We start from the raw sequence: 21,420 nt of genomic DNA on the forward strand, positions 1-21,420 counted from the left end.
CAGGTGCCAGTGGCTCATGCCTGTAATCCTAGCTACTCAGGAGGCTCAGCCAGCCCTGGCAGGAAAGTCTGTGAGACTCTTATCTCCAATAAACCACCAGAAAACTGGAAGTGGCACTGTAGTAGAGCACTAGCCTTGAGCTGTAGAGCTCAGGGACGGTGCCCAAGCCCAGAGTTCAAGCCCCACGAACAACAACAAAGAATGTGCACAGATGTGTTGAAACAGATGCTCTTGAGCTGACTATGTGTTGGCCAATATTATATAACTTCATAAACTTAGCCTTATTTGTTACCTGCTTTCAAGTATTCAGAGGTGGCTTTCTATAGATTTAGGAGAAGCTTTTAGGGAAATCTGTCCCTGAAATGTTGATCTTTACTGCTCTGCCCTCAACCCTATCACTCCAAGTTCTCTCTTGTCTGCCTCTGGGACACATGTATTTCTTTTTTCTTTTGTGCTGGTTCTGGAGCTTGAACTCATCCTATCTCAAACTGAAATTTAAATTTCATCTCTCCTGATTCCCCTCGCCCCATTCTCTACTTTCTTTACCTCATTATGATTTCCCCATGGTTCTCATTACCTTCTAAAATAGTAAATAATTGATATATTATTATATTATTTGTCTTCCCTTGGCAGGTGTCAGGCTCCCAGAGGTCAAGGGACGTTCCATAGGGAGGTACACATGGTTCCAAAGTGCCTGGAAGACTGTTTGGGACACAGTTGAGTCAGATGCTTCATTTTGATGGTCCCAAAAGGCTTCCAAATGCTGAAGAGAAGAAAGGCAAATAGAATTTTTTAGCACAAAACATTGACTATTTATAATCTTTTATACTTATTTCCCCAAATATATTTTATTCCCCTGTTCAAGTCCCTTCAGCATCTTGTGTCTGAATCTTCCTCCAACCTCCTTAGACATGTGGGTGGCCAGAGCTGATGATTACGGACAATTTTAAGTAGATGATAACTAGTGAAGTTGAAAAATAAACACTAAACCTGGAACAAACCACTTAGATGTTGCACAAAAGGGTCAGTGTCAGAAAACAAATGGTAAGAATGATCTCTACTTTTAACAAATGCATTATCTGCAATTGCTCATGAATATTCACCTGTTATTTTCCCTTCCCGGATCTCCCTTCTGATATTTTGCCTAATATTTTATTAATTATTCAACTAGGCTGCAAGATAGTCTGTGATTATAGCTGCATCTTTGGTCACATTCTGTTGGAAGCAAAACTCTTGAACTAGGATTCTTGATTTACTGTAAGCAACTTAATTGGAAAACACAGATTATCTCATAATATCTCTTTAAAGAAGCCATACTCTGGCTTTATAATATGCTTTGTACTTTCATCACTTCCTAACTGTAGATTACAAGCATTTATTTACACATCTGTGCTTATTAGTATACATAAACTTCCTGAAAATGGCTTTCTACAGCTTACTCCTTGTATGCCTCCCAGATACTGAGTTTACCCTCTGCTGCTAAGCCCCACCCCTCCCCGCCATAGCTTCAATAGTTGCCTTCAGCTGCCTGAGCAAGGCCTTTCTTTTTTTTTTTTTTAACATTTTTTTTTTTTGGGGGGGGGTCCGGTCATGGGGCCTGAACTCTGGGCCTGGGCGCTGTCCCTCAGCTCTTCAGCTCAAGGCTAGTGCTCTACCACTTGAGCCACAGCGCCACTTACAGCTTTTTTCTATTTGCTTATGTGGTGCTGAGGAATCGAACCCAGGGCCTCAGGCATGCAAGGCAAGCACTCTACCACTGAGCCACCTTCCCAGCCCCAGCAAGACCTTTCTTGATCAAGCCCGTTTGTGGTCTCACCAGCTGTTGCTCTCTCCTATCCCACTGCCCCAGAAGTTCTAGCCACCTGTGCCATATTGTTATTCATTGCTTGTCTTGTAATTGTCTTCCCTCAAAGTAAGTTATTATTTTCACTGCAGAGTGAACTCAAATCTTGAAGCCATAGCTCATATATTTATTTTTTTTATTTACGTGTGTGTGTGTGTGTGTGTGTGTGTGTGTGTGTGTGTGTGTGTGTGTGTGTGTGTGTGTGTGTGTGTCAGTACTGGGCCTTGAATTCAAGACCTGGACACTCTTGCTGAGGTTCGACTGCTCAAGGCTGGTGACTACCTCTCATATACTTTCCTCCTGAACTGGCTTTGAACTGGTATCCTCAGCTCTCAGCCTCATGGGGAGCCTCCACTTAAAAGCAGGAGGCACCAGCCACGCCAGAGTGTTTTGAGAGATAAGAAACTGAACGCAGAAGTTGCTACTAGGTGTGTACTGGAGGTTTCAGGGAGGTAGAGATGATCCCAGTTTCTGCCTTCACTCTAGCTAGTGATATTCGAAGCTATAGTATTATTGTTGCATCTTATCTGTGGATCACTCTCAACTAATCCCTAACTTGCTTCGAATTAGCAGTTAGAAGAGCAATGTAGGAGGAGCAGTAAATACATGAATGGGTGAATACATTAAAAATACTAAGCAGGTATTCTATGATCCAAGGACAGACGTAGCCAGGAGCAGAAAACCTGAAGATAGCATTCTCTGAATTCTGCACCAAGAAGTGAGAAAAGACCAGTCCAAACTACCTCCCCACAACAGGATTCCTGCCTATTGTACAACTAGGAAGCTGACAATAAAGTTTATTTGAGCGTCGACGTGCGGCGACGTGACCCCGCCTTCCCAGAAGGAGCTGTGATTGGTGAATATTTACCGAGGGCCAACAACTTTGCGATACGATTGGCGCAGGCCCCTGTCACTCCGAAGCGTCTCCGGCGCCAGCCCGCCCTCTCGCCGCGTCGTCGGTGCCTGAGCCGCTCGCTCCACCTCGCTTCTCCTCTCCCGGCGGAGGCCCGGGGGGACCCCCAGCGAGAAGCGGGGACCATGTTCCGACGTAAGCTGACAGCTCTTGATTACCACAACCCCGCCGGCTTCAACTGCAAAGGTGAGTCGGTGGCCCGGGCCGGCCGCGTGGCCCTGACCCGAGCGGCGGTCCCCCTCCCTTCGCGCCCGCCCCACCACACCTCCCCGCCCGGACCCCAGGCGGCCTTATTCTCTCCGCGGGACTGCGGCCCTCCGGGGGGCCGTCGCCCGGAGCCCCCTTCACCCCGGCCCGCCCCGGCAGCGCCACTTTGTTCTGCACTTCGCAAACTCCCGGCTCCCATCTCCACCCCCAGGCCCCTCCGCGCCCGGGAAGCCATCGCCCTCCTGCGGGTTGTTCTCTGGGGTCCCCCAGAATGGAGCACCCGCCCCCCCCCCAGCCCCTGCGTGCTCTTTGGGGGGGATGGGGCTGAGTCACTTGCTGGCTAAGTGCACGACGGGCCCGGAGCTGAAGCCAGCAGGTCTCCAGAGCCAGAGCGTGGACAGCCACGCGTGAAGAAAGCCACCAGAGCCGTGCAAAACAAAACAAAACACACCCACAAGGTAGAGGGGCTTCAAAAGTTCACAGTAGATGCCCGGGGAGGTGTTTGGCATTGTACTGCGTTAACTTCTTTTTTTTTTTAAAGTAATACCCCCACTACTCAGTGGTCACACTCTACTGCTCCTTGCTGCTCTTTCTGTAGTTGTAGACTAGAAAGTTTTGACAGTGCAACTTGGTGAGAGTACGGCTACCAGTGTGTAAGACTCACAAATAGAAAACAATCTCAGAGCAGGCTAAATCCACCTGTGGAAGCATATTTACGTTTTAGCAAAATCGTGTTTTTGTACCTTGTCTAAGAACAAAAGCAGGATCCGTGGCCTAGAGCTTTAGATTTGAATTGGAACCTTTTGAGTTTCTCTTTCCTGACTTGTAACACGAGGCTATTGTGTATATCCAAAGGGGCCGGGAAGATTAGATAACACACACTTAATATTCAGATAACATTCATGACCACAGTCGTAAGGTCTCCAGTTTTTGTGAGTTTGTATCATATGGTCTTGTACTTAGTTTTTTTTATTGTTTTATTTAGTTCATTATTACTTGGTGCACCTATGAACTTGCCCAGACTCCCTCAAAAAAATAAGTGGAATGTTAATAACACTTAGATAGCGAAACTACATGCCATGTACTGTTTAGGCATTTTTCACATACCACTGGGAACTATGAGAAAAGGCCTGGTATTATCCTCTTAATGCCCCAGAAATACCTGAAACACAGAAAATGTGAGTAAGTTCATGTTTACACAACTAGTGTCAATATCCAGAATTTAATTCATTCATGATTTGAATAGACTAAATCTCTGGCTGGGTGGGGGGGGTGGGGAGGAGTGCTGTACCTTCAATTCCTAATTCTGTTGGCTGTAGTTGGAGAGAGTCCTTGTTTTGTAGGGGTTTTTTTGTGTGTGGTTTTTGTGCCTGTACTGGGGCTTGAACTTGGGGCCTCACACTTGTGTGACTCAAGGCTGGTGCTCTACCACTTGACTCACACCTCTACTTCCAGCTCTGGCCAATTGGAGATGAGAGTCTTATGTACTTTCCTGCTCTGGCTTGGCTCAGCCTTCTGAGTACTTGGGATTATGGGTGTGAGCCACTGGTGATAGGCTCAGTTAGAGGTTAAGAAAATTTCACAAGACCATCTGTGGAGAAAGAAGTATTTCATTGTAATACTTGTAGTGATTTTTTTTTTATGTTTTTGTTTCAGATGAAGCTGAATTTAGAAACTTTATTGTCTGGCTTGAAGATCAGAAAATAAGGCACTACAAGATTGAAGACAGAGGAAATTTAAGAAACATCCACAGCAGTGACTGGCCCAAATTCTTTGAAAAGGTAATACATTAGAAAGTAAAAATAAGCACAGAGAGCTTTTCTAAAAACTACTTGGTGAGTTTAAAATTCCTTTTATTGTTACTGTTAATAAAGCTGAATTGAGGCATTAGGATTTTTAGAGAAAATTATCTGTCTGCCAGCCTTTCAGTATTTAAGTAGAAATGGTCTCCTTTAAAAACATTGTGAAGTTCCTTAATAGTGGTATACTATAAATGGAAAATAGTTTTTGTTCAGCTAGCAGCCCAAATCAGAAATCTTACATTGGACAAGAAAATGCTGCAATAATTCATTTTAGTATTATCTTTTATATTGAAAGATATTACTGATATGCTTGAGTTTTTTTTAACTTTTCATGTTGTTTTTTGTCAGTTTTGGGGTTTGAACTCAGGGCCTAGGTGCTATCCCTGAGCTTTTTTAGTCAAGGCAGTCTACTCCTTTGAGCCACAGCACCACTTCCTGGGTTGAAAATTAAGTCGTTTGTCATATTTAATGCACACAGGTGTCCACATTTACGATAGTGCTAAAACAGCCTGCGTGTATTATTTTTGTGACTAGAATAAGTTTTCCATGGGTTTAATTTTAGAAATAAAAATTTACAGAAAGAATCGTCTTCAGCTTAGCCAGTGGCTCACACCTGTAATCCCATCTACTCAGCATGCTGAGATCCAAAGATCATGGTTCGAAGCCAGCCTTAGCAGGAAAAGTCCATGAGACTCTTATCTCCAATTTATCACAGAAAAAGCTGGAAGTAGCACATTGGCTCAAGTGATAGAGTGCTAGCCTAGAGCCAAAGGACCTCAGGGACAGCACCCAGGCCCACAGTTCAAATCCCAGGACTGGCAAAAAAAAAAAGACTACCCCTACACATTTTCATCATATTCCTCCGATGGGTAAAAGCAAAGCAATTCTGAGCCTAACTTTCTCTTTAAAGTTGGTGATTTTTATGTTTCAAGTTGTTCTGTCGTTAAACAGAACAGTTGACCCTAGGCAACTTGATGAGCCTTTCTGTCTCCATTACCTCAATAAATAGGTGTAGCTGTGGTACTCATAGAAGTGACTTTGTTAATGAGTGACATACCATTGCTTACAGAAGTTTCCCACCCACAGCAGGTTTCACATGCTTATGATTGCCACTGTTTCTGCTTCATCTTTTTGCCCTTAAAAAATATTTCTGAAATATGCCAAGTGCCAGTGGCTCACACCTGTAATCCTAGCTACTCAGGAGGCTGAGTTCTGAGGATCAGGGTTCAAAGCCAGCCTGGGCAAGAAAGTCCTTGAGACTCCTATCTCCAGTAAACCACCAGAAAACCAGAAGTAGCACTGTGGCTCAAATGGTAGAGCACTTGCCTTGACCTGAAGAGCACAGGGACTGTCCCTGTGGCCCAAGGCCACAATTCAAGCACCATGACTGACAAAAAATAGTAATAATAATTCTGAAATGTTCAGTGTCCTTAAGACTTTGAAGTATATTATATTGAGATTTTGTAACTATTCATGTGTGTAAGGTAATACACATGCAATAGAAGGATATTTGAAAAATATAAAAATGAAGTTTCATATGTAGAAGGCAGTTTGAAGAATATTAAAATTTGGGGGACTGGTGATGTAGCCAGTAGAGGGTTTGCCTACTATGTGTAAGATCCTGGATTCATTCCCAGCACCACAAAAATAAAAACAAATAACTTTAAAAATTGTTTTCTAACATAAAACACCCAGAGGTAACTATAAAGTAAAATAACTTAGCAAAGAGGTATTATCAATTTGCTCTGTCTTGAATGGTAGTCCCATTGCTTAAAGCATGTTTGAAAACATCTCTTGTAATTCCTGTTAGACCATGAGTTACATCTTTAAAAACGAAGGGTACCACTTTCTTGGAAACAGCTTCGAGTACTTATAGGCTATATTTGTTACATGGGTTACTCTATTTAGTGACATGTACAAAATATGAAAGTAGACATTTATTTATATCATATGACTTATTTATTAAATATGTCTTTTTCTAAAAACTGACTTGTGTGGATTGGTGCTGTGTGTATTGAGACGAGGAATCAAGGTTTAGATTCTAAATTCTATGTAGTATAACCACTGGCAATTATTAAATCTCTCCATGCTCAGTTTTCTCAGCTGTAAAACGGGGTAATTTTAGATCCCAGATGTCCTGATATAGAAGTTAAGAAAAAAAATTAAGCATGATACATTCCAGCACTGGTGGCTCACAATTGTAATTCTAGCTTCTTGAGAGGCTGAAAGCAGTAAGGTTGTGCCAGCCTCTGTAGAAAAGTTCATGAGACCCCTTATGACCCTGTAAACTGGATTTGGGCGCTCATTTGTAATCCTAGCAAGGAACGGAGGCCTAAAACAGGGTTGTGCCTCGTGTGTTTGTGGGCAGGAAGTGAGACCCTATCCTAAAAATAACCAGTGAATTCAGGACTAGAAACATGCTTTATCTGTAGTATGACACCAGAGTACTAAGCAAGAGGCCCTGGGTTCAAATCCCACTACTGCTGAACAAAAGGAAGAAAAAAAAGCATGATGGAAGTATTTGGCTTATTAGGAGGTATGCTGAAGTATTTCCTTTTAATAGTTGCATCAACAATTTAGTAACAGAACTGTGAGAGGAAGAGTCACTGATAGCAGCTCAATCATAGCAGCACCTCTAGAGGCTGAGATCCAGAGGATCTAGGTTCTAAGCCAGCCCAGGCAGGAAAGTATTAGAATCATTTCCTACTAACTTACCAAAAGGTTGGGTATAGCTCAACTGGTAGAGTACCAGCTGAGTAAGCTCAAAGCCCTGACTGTATACCTCTGTACTGAATTCTTTCTTTCTTTCTTTCTTTCTTTCTTTCTTTCTTTCTTTCTTTCTTTCTTTCTTTCTTTCTTTCTTTCTTTCTTTCCTTCCTTCTTTCTTTCTTTCTTTCTTTCTTTCTTTCTCTCTCTTTCTTTTCTCTCTTTTCTCTCTCTCTCTCTCTCTCTCTGTCTCACTCTCTCAGAGATCTCTGTAAGGTCTCTAAGCTACCATTCATTTATTTGTTGTAATGAAGTTAAGTTGTGCTTTGCTTTTTTTTTCTTTTCACAGTATCTCAGAGATGTTAACTGTCCTTTCAAGATTCAGGATCGACAAGAAGCAATTGACTGGCTTCTTGGGTTAGCTGTTCGGCTTGAATATGGAGATAATGGTATGTTTTGTGGGAATGTGTTATTTTGAAGAGAGCAAAGGTAGGAAAGCAGTGTGAAAATGTAAATTGTTTCTTTGTCCTACAGTGTTTAACCTTTGGCTCATTTTTATCACAAGAAATAAAAGCACTTTATTGTCTTTTCATTGACATTTATATTTTTCTTTTAGAATTTGGAAATGATGTTTTATGGAGATGGCTAATTGACTACCTTCTCAACAAAGTAACATTGTGTTCCTAAATTTGCTTCTTTCTCAGGCTGTACCTTAACCTCTTTAAGTTCAGTGATTGCTATTGTCCCGAGTTGACAGGGTTTTGGAAATTAGGTTGTAGCAGTTATTGCAAAGGAGAGTGCAGTGTGGCAGATGCCAGTGTGTATGACAACACTGTGTGTTTCATGTTTGTCTCACCACACATTCTTTTGTCTTTGGAAGCTTTTGAATACTAGTCCTTGTAGAAAGGATAAGTTTTCAGTAAATGCGTTTCCTCTCATTAGACTTTCAGTTTTGAAAGGCCTGCCCACATCTGAAGTTAAGATTGGATCATATTATATCTATCCTTTTGGGGCTGTGTTTTTCACTTTTATGGTATTGTCATCTAGTCTTTCAATCATTAGCTTTGAAACCTCTTTGGCTTCTCTTTCTCTCCCCTCCTGCCACCATTGGCCTTTCTTTAGTGCCTAATGTATCTTCTCTGATCTCATTGCAGTCGTCCTGTTTCCGCCACCTGTCACTGTCAAGCTGATTCTGCTATCTTCCAGTCTATTGCTGGAGTCACCCTCTGTGCTCATCAGCAGAGCCCACTAACTGACTTGCTGAAATGGGAGTCTGTGTCAGACCACAATTGGATGTTTTTAGAGAGGGATAGCCATGGACACGAATCTGTTTTAGAATGTTACTTCTTGTTTCCAAAGAACAACTTCAGTTACATATTTAAAAGCAAAAGGAACCTTAAGCTCTTTAGCCTGGTATTTCAGTCTATCTGGACAACTAAATTTTATATCCAGCTTTTAAAGATCCAGCTCAAATGCCACCTTAGCAGCAGTAATAGTTCCCTCTAAGCTGTCAGTGTTTAATTCTATGCATACAAAGTCATTTTCCACTTTACATTTTGTTTCTGTGTCTGAGGTTCCCCAGGAAATTTTGTAAGCCTTTGTTTCTTGCATGCAATCTTAGTTATAAATGACTACAAACTCAGTGACTTAAATCCTAATTTACCATCTTTTTATGGAATCTGAACACCAACATCTGTCTCACTAGGCTGAAGGCAACTTGGTCAGCAGAGCTGATTTCTTTTGGAGGCCATAAGCCTTATACTGTAGGGAAAATCTATTTTTATGTGGGGGTTTTTTGTTTGTTTTTTAGTAAGTTTTGTGAAAATATCGTACAGAGGGGTTACAATTACATGAGCAAGGTAATGAATACATTTCTTATCAAGCATTGTTGCCTCCTCCTTTGTTTTTTCCCCTCCCATCCTCCCATCTCCACGTCTACTCCGCGCCCCCCCCCCCCAACCCAACCCAGCCAAAGTTGTAAAGTTCGTTTTTCAACATAGCATCTTTTTTTTTTTTTTTTTTGGGTCCGGTCGTGGGGCCTGAACTCTGGGCCTGGGCACTGTCCCTCAACTCTTCAGCTCAAGGCTAGCACTCTACCACTTGAGCCACAGCGCCACTTCCGGCTTTTTTCTTTCTTCTTATGTGGTGCTGGGGAATCAAACCCATGGCCTCAGGCATGCAAGGCAAGCGCTCTACCACTGAGCCACCTTTCTAGCCCTCAACATAGCATCTTGTACATCCCATTGTTGCAGTGATCCACATGTATCCCTGTTTAAACAATTTGTTTTTTCCCTTCCCCTCCCCAAATTATACCCATCAAATACAGTGAAAACAGGGGTTAGACCGTGGAGGAGGTATGTGTTTTCCAACTTCTTGGGCCTCTCTGCCTTGACTCCAGCCCCTTCTTCCATCTTCAGATGTAGCAGCACAGCATCTTCCAGGTGTTCTCTTCCTTTCTCAACGGTCTTTTTTTTTTTCTTACGATACTCTTTTTTTATTAACATATTTTTTATTGTAAAGATACTCTACAGAGGGTTACAGTTACATGAGTAATGAGTACATTTCCTATCGAGTACTGTTACCCCCTCCTTGGTTTTTCCCCTACCATCCCTTCCCTCCCCACTTCCCCATCGCCCCCCCCCATTGTCCCACCCCCATGTTATGAAGTTTGTTTTCAACATAGTGTCTTGTACATCTCATTGATACAGTGAGTCAACCTGTGTCCTTATTTCAGCATTTTGTTATTTCCCTTCCCCTCCCCAAATTAGAAAAAAAGTATATACAAGATGTAGGGCACCAGAATCAAATACAGTAAAAACAGGGGTTATATAATGGGGGTAGAACATACAAAAGAAACAAAAAAATCACATAGTACATTGTAAATACATTAAAAACAACAGCAAGGAGGTGGTGCTGTGACTCAAGTGGTAGAGCATTAGCCTTGAGCTGAAGAGCTCAGGGACAGTGCCCAGGCCCAGAGTTCAAGCCCCACGACTGACAAAAAATAAAAACAACAGCAAGAAAGATAAAAACTCCTGTACTCAACAGTCCTTTTCTCTGACTGGTTCCTCTGCCTCCCTCCTATAAGGATAGATGAGAATGGGCCTTCCTAGATTATCTTTCTGTCTTAGGATCCTTCTTTTATCAAATGTACAAGTCCTTTTTGATAAGTAAGGTAACAGAAACAGGTTCCAGGTGTTGAGGTAGACATGGTTGGGGCAGGGAACAGACAGACTTCTTGATTGCCCACAGTCCTGATGCAGTGTCTTGTATATAATGGTTCCTGATCAACTTCAGCAATTTCAAGAAAAACTAATTGAGAGGGTGTTTTCTTTCAGTTTGAGTTTACAAAGAAGATACCTGTGTTTTCTGTTCCAGCAAAAAATAAATACAAGCCTGTGTTCTAGGTAGGGTTACTTGGTGCTTAGGACCTTTAAAAAGGTATTTTTAACCTATCCTGCTATGGATTGATTAAAAACTATCTGTGAGTTAATTTGCAATAAAGTATTCTCTACCAGATTTTTCATCTATTCCCAAATAAATTTGTAGTCACTTGTTGGTATATTTGTTTTTCATTTGTTCATTCATTTGCTCCACTTTTATAATTCCTCAACCTTCTGTGGTTGGTGCCATCTGGTTGTGTGCCCAAAAACTACACAAACATTTATTTCTCAGTAATAGCACCATCTTTTTAGTGAATAAAAGAATCATGTATATAAAATAGAGTGATTGTTTTAGATTGAAAAAGGAAATTAATATATAGTTAAAGGGCAAATGGTATCAAAAGTGAATTTAAAAGCTAAAGGAGAAAGCAAGTTTTAAAAACATTTCAAGACTTGGAAATGATTTAAAGTTGTAATGCTGTTTCTTATCAGTAGGAGGCACTAGTGTTCTTCTAAAGTTTTACATTGATGTTGCTACCTTCTTAAAATTCCTTAAATTTGCTGCAACCATTGTGAATTTTTATTGTGTCCTGTCATTATTTAAAGCTTTTTTCTAGTTTGTCCATTAATATAATTAGACTCTGAAGTTTCTCTCACTTTATAGGAAAATTATACTACAAAGAATTTTCATTTTCCCAAATTCTGCAACTTTAGCATGTTATTTCCTTTACTTTTTTTTCCTTTCTGTATACATATACAAATATGTAGATAGCCTTTTCTGAACTGTTGGATAGTAAATTAAAAATAATTCCCTTTGACCCTTATGTATTTCAACATGTAATACCTAAAAATGACTTTGTCACACAGTGTAATGATTGGGAAATTAACATCTCTCCCTCAATTTTTTTTTTTTTTTTTTGCAAAAAAACCAATGTAATGCAATATTGTATGATGTATTGCATTCAGTTTGTCTTTGGTTTCTAATCTGGAACATTTCCCCAGTGTTGACTTAAGGCTTCATGACACTGAAATTTATTTTGTAGAATGCCCATGTTGGGTTTGTGTGATACTTTCTCATGATTAGACTCAAGGTTTATGCTTTATTTAGAAGTAACACAGAGGTGATGTGTTCTTTGACGTGCAGGAGGATTATGATGTTACTAGTCATCTTAACTTTTGATCACTTGGTTATCTGTGGGAGATAACTTTAAGATTGTTTGAGTTGCTTTTGTTCCTCAAACTTCTCCTATTTTATCACCCATTCAGTGATTATTGCCTGAATTTGTTAGGATAGTTGCTAGAAGGTGTTTTCCCAGAACCATCCTTCTTTCAACATTTATTTGTTGGCTTTCTACCCTGAGGAGCTTTCTCTACTTCCATTTATTTAAATCAGCTATAGATACAGATTTTTATTTTACTCAATAGGTTGTGATCCTTTTCTGTGGCCATCTGTCCTAATTTTATACCATTCCAGAGTGGGCCCCTGTAGCCTAATGCCTGTGTGACTTAAAATTTAAAACTACGTTTTCATTGTTTCATCAGCAAATCATAAACAGCCAAAGATGCCAGTTTTGTCATTAACTTTATTTCTAAATATTTTCCAAATGATAGTGACCTACCTTTTAAATTTTGAGTTTCCATGAAACAAGTTTTAGATTTATACATAATACTAGATTTGATACTTTTTTTTGTAAGCCAAGATTTTAGGTTCCTTATATAGTATTCCCTATATAGATTTTTGGGGAAAAACTTACATAAAACATCTGTAACCTGTGCTTTCCCTCTTTCATTCTTCTGACTCAAGTTACAGTGAGAACTGTAGATGCATCTACAGTGTAGATGCTTGCAAGTGGAGGTGTGGTTCAGGTGAGTGTCAATCTGGAGCAAAGAAGAACTAAGCAAGAGTGTGAAACTTGAGTTCAAGCCCCAGTACTGGCATGTGTCAACACTAAAGTGAGATATTTAATTTCCCTTTTTTTTTTTTTTTTTTTTTGCAAGTCCTGGGGCTTGAACCTCGGCGTGGGCACTGTCCCTGAGCTCTTTTTGTTCAAAGCTAGCGCTCTACCACTTGAACCACAGCACCCCCTCTGGCTTTTTCTGTTTATGTGGTACTGAGGAATCGAACTCAGGGCCTCATGAATTTTAGGCAAACACTTAATTACAAAACTACAATCACATCTTCTGTAAGGGTTAAAAAGTTTTAACTGAAAAAGTAATTTTGACTAGATGAGATATCTTACACTTATAATTATTAGTTTAGCTTAATTAAATTCTATGAGCACTCTGTTTTTGCCTTAAGTTACAGGTCTACAAATTGTGTTTTTGCTTGTGTTTTTAGCTGAAAAGTACAAGGACTTAGTAGCTGATAATGCAAAAAATACTGACAATGCAACTAAAAATGCAGAGCCATTAGCCAATTTGGACGGTGAGTATATAAATGTATAAAACAGATTGCCTTTGCTTTAACTTGATAAGAGTGAAGTCCAAGTTTAAGTTGGCTCTTGTAAGTTAAGAATGCTTCCTGTAGACAGCAGTGATGTTTATTTGCATTTTATTCTCCATAATGTTGTAGTATCAGTTACAGAGTGCTTCTCATCTTCCAATTGAATATTTGTTAGTGTGCTCTTTGATATGCTTCAAGTAATTTGGGGTTTGATTTATATCTAATCATGCGAGTCATTGTTTGTCTTCCTGGGTGTATAAATTCTTTTTAATCCCTTGACAGTATGAGACAAGTGAAAAAATTACTCATTATTCTAAACCCCATGTCTTTTAGTAATTTTTCCTTTTTAAACCAAGAAGATTCTAATTATATGGATTATGATATGTTAAATATGCTTTTACTGGCTAATTCATTAAGACCTATAATTTATGAGTTATCTTTATAAATGAATACGCTTCTTGGGCAATCCAGAGCTGCTGCTTAGAGAAAAGGTTTGGGGAAAACTGTCCGCTAAAGGGATCTATGTATGAAAATTAATAGCTTTGGGAAGAGATGTTAATTAAAAGAGCCATGTAAATGGATTTTTTTTCCTACACAGTTACAGGACAATGCTTATGTGAGTTAAATTTAAATTAATCCTTCACCAAGTTACTCAACTTTAGCTGATGAGAAGTGTATTAACAGGGAAACCATTTGTCTTACCGAATCACTGAACTTGTAACTAGAAATTTTAAAAATGTTTTCTGTAAGTTCTTAGGTTCACAAATATGTAGTTATATTTTTGCAGAAGTTCAGTTTTTTTGTTTATTTTTAATCTTTCCCAGTAAATAATCCTGATTTTAAGGCTGGTGTGATGGCTTTGGCTAACCTTCTTCAGATTCAGCGTCATGATGATTACCTGGTAATGCTTAAGGTGAGCTTCATATTTTTGAGTCTTAACAAAAACTGTGTATAGAGAAAAATCTTTTTAAAATATTTATTGGTGTCTAAAATTAGAGTATTAACTATATGCCTACCATTTGTGTTGAATCATTTCAAAGGTAATCTCCAACCATTCTAGTAAGCATAGATGTAAGTAATAATGTCTAAAAAAAAGATGGGCTGGGAAGGTGGCTCAGTGGTAGAGCGCTTGCCTTGCATGCATGAGGCCCTGGGTTCGATTCCTCAGCACCACATAAGCCAAAAAGAAAAAAAAAAAGCCAGAAGTGGCGCTGTGGCTCAAGTGGTAGAGCGCTAGCCTTGAGCTGAAGAGCTGAGGGACAGCACCCAGGCCCAGAGTTCAGGCCCTACAACCAGACCCCCCCCCCAAAAAAAAACGAAAAGCATGTGAAGATACTGAGACTTTAGAAGAGGGGGATGCAGGAAATGAATCTAGGTACTCTGACCTTACAGTCTGTCTTATTTTGTACATTACCTTACCTCAATTTCATCAATCCTCACTAACACACACCTAAATCTCTTTAGGAAATGAATGCTTCTGTCTTGAGTACCCCTTCCTAAATGCATTACTTGACTTTGGGAGAGCTCTCTTAGTTCTGGAAGATAGAAAAATAGGAATAAGAAAAGGTATTCCTACTATTTCTCCAAGTACAGTGGTAGAGCAAGATGGGGAATACTTAAGAACTAGCTTGGAAGTTATCCTAGAAATTACCGATTTTATAAGAGATTTTATAAGCTTTTGTCTAGACCTTTGCATGAAAATTACTGTAAACTACTTCACAATAAATTAGCTACAATTTCACTCTATCCAGAAGAGAGTAAAGTATAACTTATGCTACATTTTAGAATTCTCTGTGTTAAATGGCAGTTCTAACAAGGGAAATACTGTTCTATTCTTGGCTCATTACAATTCTCTATACTGAATCTGAATGTTAACTTGGATCTTCTCAGCCCAGATTGGATGCCAAAAGACTAAAGTTGTTTTTATTTGAAATACTGCTATTTCAGAGACTTGTTCTTTATTCAAATAAGTATGTAAATTTCCTTGGAATAGTTATATAATGGTCCTGTTAGATTAGTCATAAACTAAATGAGAGGAGGAACAAATAAATGCATAGCATATTTGGAATGCTTTTCTTAGACGTCAAAAAATGAGTAGGAAAAAGTGTCAGTTCTAACAAAAAGCTTTATAACATTCTAATGCTAGATACAATTTTGTCCCCTTTTGGGTTCCATAGGCAATTCGCATTTTGGTTCAGGAGCGCTTAACACAGGATGCAGTTGCTAAAGCAAATCAAACAAAAGAGGTATGTATGTTATAAATGCATTACTTCAATGACGTGACCTCTGATGTTGCCATGATTTTAAACTTCATGAGAATCTGCCTAAGAACCACCTGTTCAAACAGCCTAGTTATCATGATAACTTAATCAGATCTGGGTAAGCAAGTTGACTGTCCAGTCAGCAGGGGTCATTTGAATATACATGAACTTCGTGTTTATCCCTTGTTGTCTTATGGAAGCTACGAACAGCTCATTCATAGTGTACAAACAAAGTTGAAATTTATTTTATTAAGAATTTATTCTTGTAAAATTTGGACTATTCTCACAGTGAAAATGGACACACCTAGTTACTAATTTTTTAAAATCTAAATCTTGTCCTTACTCATTTGATTTTTAAGAGAAAATCATCTCGTTTTGTTGAGGACACCTTGATCCACCTTTCCTTTAAATAAAGACTAGTGGGGCTGGGAAGGTGGATCCGTGGTAGACCGCTTGCCTTACATGCTTGAGGCCCTGGGTTTGATTCCTCAGCACCACATAAACAAAAAGAAAAAGAAAAAAAAAAAGCCAGAAGTGGCACTGTGGCTCAAGTAGTAGAGCGCTAGCCTTGAGCTGAAGAGCTGAGGGACAGCGCCCAGGCCCAGAGTTCAGGCCCCACGACCAACATCCCCCCCACCCCACCCCCGTTCCCCCTAATAAAGACTAGTGGAATATTTTGATTTGGTTGAAGGACTGGGCTGTGGCTGAACTGGTAGAGCACCTGCCTGGCAAGCACAAGGGCCTGAGCACAAACCCTAGTACTGCTAAAAATAAAGAATTCAAATATCCCTAAAGCCTCATTGACCGTAAGAATACAGTGTCAACAGGGATTAGCAAGCAGCTATTGCAGGTATCTAATGACCCCTTTTCTGCATAGATGTATCAGTGAATGCCTTCTGCACAATTGCCATTCTTGATTATTTTTGTTCCCTTTCCCTCAGGTCCTCCAGTGTCTTTTGCCCTGTGACCTCTTTAAATGAGTACAGCAGTGTTATAAGGTTACTAATGCCACATGGTGTAGTCCCCTCTGACAGTCACCCAATTTTCTTCTGAAGGTTCTTAATTATGAATCAGACCTGGAAAATGAAATAAAGAGTAGCCTAATTCACTCACAGTATAGAACAGATGGTAGATTGTTCTGGCATAATAAACTGATGTGGTTCTTTCAGCAAAATTATGTCTTAGTTTGAAATGCAATACAAAAAGAGGCATAGCCAAATCCCTTTGCTCTTGTTTGCTGTTATTTCCAGTGCTCTAAATCTTCATTCAGTGCCATCTTTAAAACATACCAGCCTATAATAACGTAGTGACGAAATTCTTACCTTAGTGTTCTTTGTAAGCATGTAAGCATGTAAGCATGTGTGTGTGCACGTGTACGCACCCCAGTCTGGGATTGAGCTCTAGCCTGAGTGCTGTTCCTGAGAGGTTTTTTTTTGTAATATTTTATTATTAAAGTGTTCCACAGAGGAGTTACCATTTCACAATTCAGGAAATGTGTACATTTTTCTTTTGGATAATGTAACCTAGTCCGAGAGCTTTTTTTGCTCAATGCTAGTGTTCTCCCACTTGAGCCACACTCCACTTCAGGCTTTTTTGTTATTTATTAGGGATTAGAGTCATGCAGACTTTGCTGCCCAGGCTGTCTTCAAACTGCAGTCCTCAGATCTCAGTCTCCTGAGTAGCTAGGATTAAAGATGTGCACCACTGGATGTAACTAGTATTTGAAGCATGCAGTTTTCAGGGGTAGTTCCTTAGTGGTCTGTTGGTCTCCAATTGACATGGAGCCACTCAGTACAAATCCATCTTTATTTTGTCCACCATATTTTCATCTCCCTTGCTTTCTTAAACATTATTTAGATTAGGTGAGTAAACTGAGTAGTGACAAAAGCATTTGTATAGTGACAGTCTATAACACTGAAAGCATAAGGGTCTTTTTTTTTTTCTGTTTGGTTTTTTGGTGTGTTTTGGAGGGATGGGGGATGTTTTGTTTTTTGGGTTTTTTTGCTGGTCATGGGGCTTGAGTTCAGGCCTGGTGCTACTTCTGAGTTTTGCTTATAGCTAGCACTCTTTCACTTCTAATTTCTTGGTGGTTAAGTGGAGCTGCCCATGCTGGGCACCATCTTCTATCTTGGCCTCCTGGCTAGGATTACAGGTGTGAGCCACGGGCATCTGGCTGGTTGGTTTTTATTAGTGTGTTTTACACAGTATAATCAGTCTGTGTCCATAGGCTGACATCATTTTTTACTTGATAGTCATTGAAAAGTTAGTTTGGTGCCACCCTCGAGGTATAGCTGTACATAGGTACTAACTAAATGGTTTAATTTCTCCTTACTTCCCCAGACTATTTTCAAATTAATATCTATAGATAATCTGGTAAACAAGCTAGTTAAACAAAATAGCTGTGTATATGTTAGATAGGTTTGTGTATTTTGTAAAACCTGTGTTCATAGATAACCTCTGCTCAGCTCTTTCCATAGCAGTAGTGACAGAGCAATGCTGGATTACATGCATAGGTTGTCTAGGATTTAAGTTATTGGCCTGTCTAAAGGACTAGGTAGCCTACAGAGCTTCTAAGTATATTTAAAGGCCACTCTCTCCTAGCTTCTTGTCATAAGAAAAACAGGCAAATTTAAATTTAAAAAATCTTGGGCTGGGAAGGTGGCTCAGTGATATAGCACTTGCCTTGCATGCATGAGGCCCTGGGTTCGATTCCTCAGCACCACATAAGCAAAAAGAAAAAAGCCAGAAGTGGTGCTGTGGCTCAAGTGGTAGAGCGATAGCCTTGAGCTGAAGAGCTGAGGGACAGCGCCCAGCCTCAGAGTTCAGGCCCCACGACCAGACCCCCCCCCCCAAACAAAAATAATAAAAAAATCTTAGGTCCCCAACCAGTGTAGCTAAAAGTTAACAGAAAACTAAGTTTTGGGTTTTGGTTTTTTTTTTTGGGGGGGGGTAGTTGTAAGTTAGTATGAACTATAGTCTCATTTTGTACCCTTTTTTTTTAAGGGACTGCCTGTTGCTTTAGACAAACATATTCTTGGTTTTGACACAGGAGGTAAGTGATTTAAACTCTCTTGAGAGGCTTGGGAAATTGTTGATATGAGTAGATGGTCTTAAATGTAAAAACCATATATTAACACAGTGTTCTTTTCTTATGAAACAGATGCAGTTCTTAATGAAGCTGCTCAGATTCTGCGACTGCTGCATATAGAAGAGCTCAGAGAGCTACAGACAAAAATTAATGAAGCCATAGTAGCTGTTCAGGCAATTATTGCTGATCCAAAGACAGACCACAGACTAGGGAAAGTGGGAAGATGAACACTTCCAAGATTTCAGCTTCTTAACCTTCTTAGTACAATTGGGAACCATGTATACTTCTGGCATGCATTTGGAAATCAGATGTCACATTTCCGAGGGAGGATCCTGGAAAATTGACTGTGTTATGTAGAGATTCACCACCATTGCTTTGTTTCTTTTAATAAAGTTTGGGAGTGTTATCCTTTTTTCTTTTTTTTTAAAGTATGCCTTTACATGTCTATATAACTATGTGTTTCCTCCTTTGTAGTTATGGTACATGACTATACCCAGCTTTGTCCTAGAAATAATACAGATCCTTAGATCACAGGAAAACTTAAAATATTTTATTGTAGTATCTAGGTAATTTGAGAATTGCTACATCTTTGGTATTTATAAATGTAGTACTTCTAGTAGGTACTTTTGTAGAGGCACTTATGGGATGAGAAAATAAAAATGATTAATTGTAGCACCTTTTAATATAAATAGAAATGCACTGATGCAGAGGTAAAGAAAAAAGTCATAACTTTGGCTGGGAATCTATAAATAAGTTGGTTCTTTCCCATCAGTTCTGCATAATCTCTAACTACATTACATCATTGGTGATATGCTTTAGTTTCTTGGCCAGAAAAAGAGTCCATACTAAAATTCAGATTTAGAGTCCAAAACTAACTGGATCTTAAATGAATTTGAACTTTAAAATATGATATGTTTATAAAAAGTTGCTTTAATAAGCAACTATTAAAATTCATTATGTTTTTGTAAGCTTGCAAATAACCTTTGTTTTAAAAAATACAGTAGTAAAAATTGAGGTATAAACTTTCACAAAATATACTTAGTCTTGTTGCACTAAAAAATGTTCATCTTGTATATCTAGTAATTTCTAATGGCTAATTCCTTTTTCACTTTCTCTTCCTTTATAGTAATTTTCTTAGGGTCAGGATGCTGATTGTAAACTTCCAAGTCTTCCTTTAGGTTTCATAGTCATTTTCTTCCTGTGAGAGGAGAGGGCAGTGGTGAATTTTTATAGCCAAGATGCAATACCAAGTCTTCATTTTGTCTACACCTAAGCTAGGTGGACTTCAGGTAGCATGGCCGTGGCAGCAATGCTGGTGGCAGCATAGAATCGGTCACATAGACAGCTCTTCCCTCCCCTGCTCGACACATGATTTTACCTGTTGGGCAGTAGGGATAAACTACAGCTATTCCATAGAGGTGAGATCGCTGCTCTGGAAGGTACTCATCCGTGAATTCGCCACTGTGTCTATTCACTGATATCACACCATCCCTGGAAGCAGAAAGAAGAATGAATCCAGAGAGTCAGTTTTTAAATCAGTTTAAACAGAGGGGTTTTGATTTATGACTTATCTTAATTCTAGTCTTTCATACAGTATTACCCAGGAACTTTAGGAAATGCTTGTTCTTGTTCCCCTCAGATCTACTGAGTCAAAAACTTGGGATTGGACCCAGCAGTGTACATTGTAACAAGTCATCTGGCTACTGTTGGTGTCACAGGGAAGTTTTGAGAGCCATTGGTCTAAATCAATTGTTCTCAGTCCTAGCTGCATTTGGAACCACACAAACTGTACTAAAGATAGACCACAAGGTGTCTGGGTCTTCTGGCACATCAATTAAACCAAAGTTGTAGAGAATGAGGCCAAAGGACTTAGATTGTTTTTTAGGTCCAAGACTGGGACCTGAACTCAGTACCTCATGCTTTCATTGGATAGTGCTCTATCAACTGAGCCATGTCTCCAACCCCTGACTTTTTTTTTATTCTGTTGTTAAAATATTTCACGTTTTTCACTTGAGGGTTAAGTATTTTTGGCCTCAAAGGTATGTAGAAAGTCCATAGTGTTGGGGGTGGGGGGGTTGCAGGGGGGGCGGGGTTAACTATCCAATAACTACCTTATGGTACCACTTAAGGTAGTCCTTTCTGAAGAGCAGATTCTGATATATATGCTTCCTTATATAGTTTATTACCAAATAGCTTTGCCAGTTTTAAAGCTCCCTGTGGGCAGTAACACCTTATTTCTGGGTGAAGTGAAAGGATGATTTCAATAGCAGTAAAACATGTAAAATGGTATCCATGAATGAGGAGCGATGAAACAATCCTCAGGACTTACTAAAGTTACTTATTGGCTTTGGTACAAGAAGTGTGCATAGCAAAGCCACTGGTCAGGTACCAGGCTCACCTCCTCCAGTCGGTGTGGTAAAAGTGATCTGCGTAGCTGACGATACTGAAGGGATAGTTGAGGTTGTTCTGGATTACACGCCTCCCAGTGCCATCAGGTAGTGTACACTCCAGTTTCTTGGTTCCTTTTAAAGCATACAAGGGGGAAATAGGAACTTTTCATGCCATAAGGGAAATAAAAACTGCTTTGCCAGAAATGACAGTGGCAGAATTTCTTTCTCAAGATATCAAAGGCAGAATACGAAATGGGGCATTTTATTCCCCTTGCAGTCATAAAAACCAGCAACCCAATAATGTCCTGTTCTATTACTAGTCACTAGGTTTGCACATTCTCATTTTTTTAAATAGAAATTCAAACAATTATTTTAAGAAGAGAT

General features: G+C 39.6%; 2 protein-coding genes across 2 annotated transcripts in view; one reads left to right on the forward strand and one right to left on the reverse strand.

Moving 5' to 3' along the window:
* Window positions 1-2,777: 2,777 nt before the first annotated feature.
* On the forward strand, window positions 2,778-19,052 carry Rtraf (RNA transcription, translation and transport factor). Its single transcript, XM_070028234.1, has 8 exons — window positions 2,778-2,942; window positions 4,620-4,744; window positions 7,821-7,920; window positions 13,193-13,279; window positions 14,122-14,210; window positions 15,475-15,543; window positions 18,562-18,610; window positions 18,719-19,052. The coding sequence occupies exons 1-8, from the start codon at window positions 2,882-2,884 to the stop codon at window positions 18,871-18,873; spliced, it is 735 nt and encodes a 244-aa protein (XP_069884335.1). The 5' UTR covers window positions 2,778-2,881; the 3' UTR covers window positions 18,874-19,052.
* A 122-nt stretch (window positions 19,053-19,174) lies between these two features.
* Nid2 (nidogen 2) overlaps window positions 19,175-21,420 on the reverse strand; it is a 72,730-nt gene continuing 70,484 nt past the window's right edge. Inside the window, exons 19-21 of the mRNA XM_070028221.1 lie at window positions 21,045-21,168; window positions 20,025-20,137; window positions 19,175-19,844 (exon numbers count right to left, since the gene is read on the reverse strand). Of these exons, the coding sequence (XP_069884322.1) occupies window positions 19,834-19,844; window positions 20,025-20,137; window positions 21,045-21,168 (248 nt within the window). The 3' untranslated portion in view covers window positions 19,175-19,833. The remainder of the gene's footprint in view (window positions 19,845-20,024; window positions 20,138-21,044; window positions 21,169-21,420) is intronic.

The sequence above is a fragment of the Dipodomys merriami genome, unplaced genomic scaffold (assembly GCF_024711535.1).
Source record: "Dipodomys merriami isolate MVZ:Mamm:240054 unplaced genomic scaffold, mDipMer1.0.p SCAF_1, whole genome shotgun sequence".
Taxonomy (NCBI): domain Eukaryota; kingdom Metazoa; phylum Chordata; class Mammalia; order Rodentia; family Heteromyidae; genus Dipodomys; species Dipodomys merriami.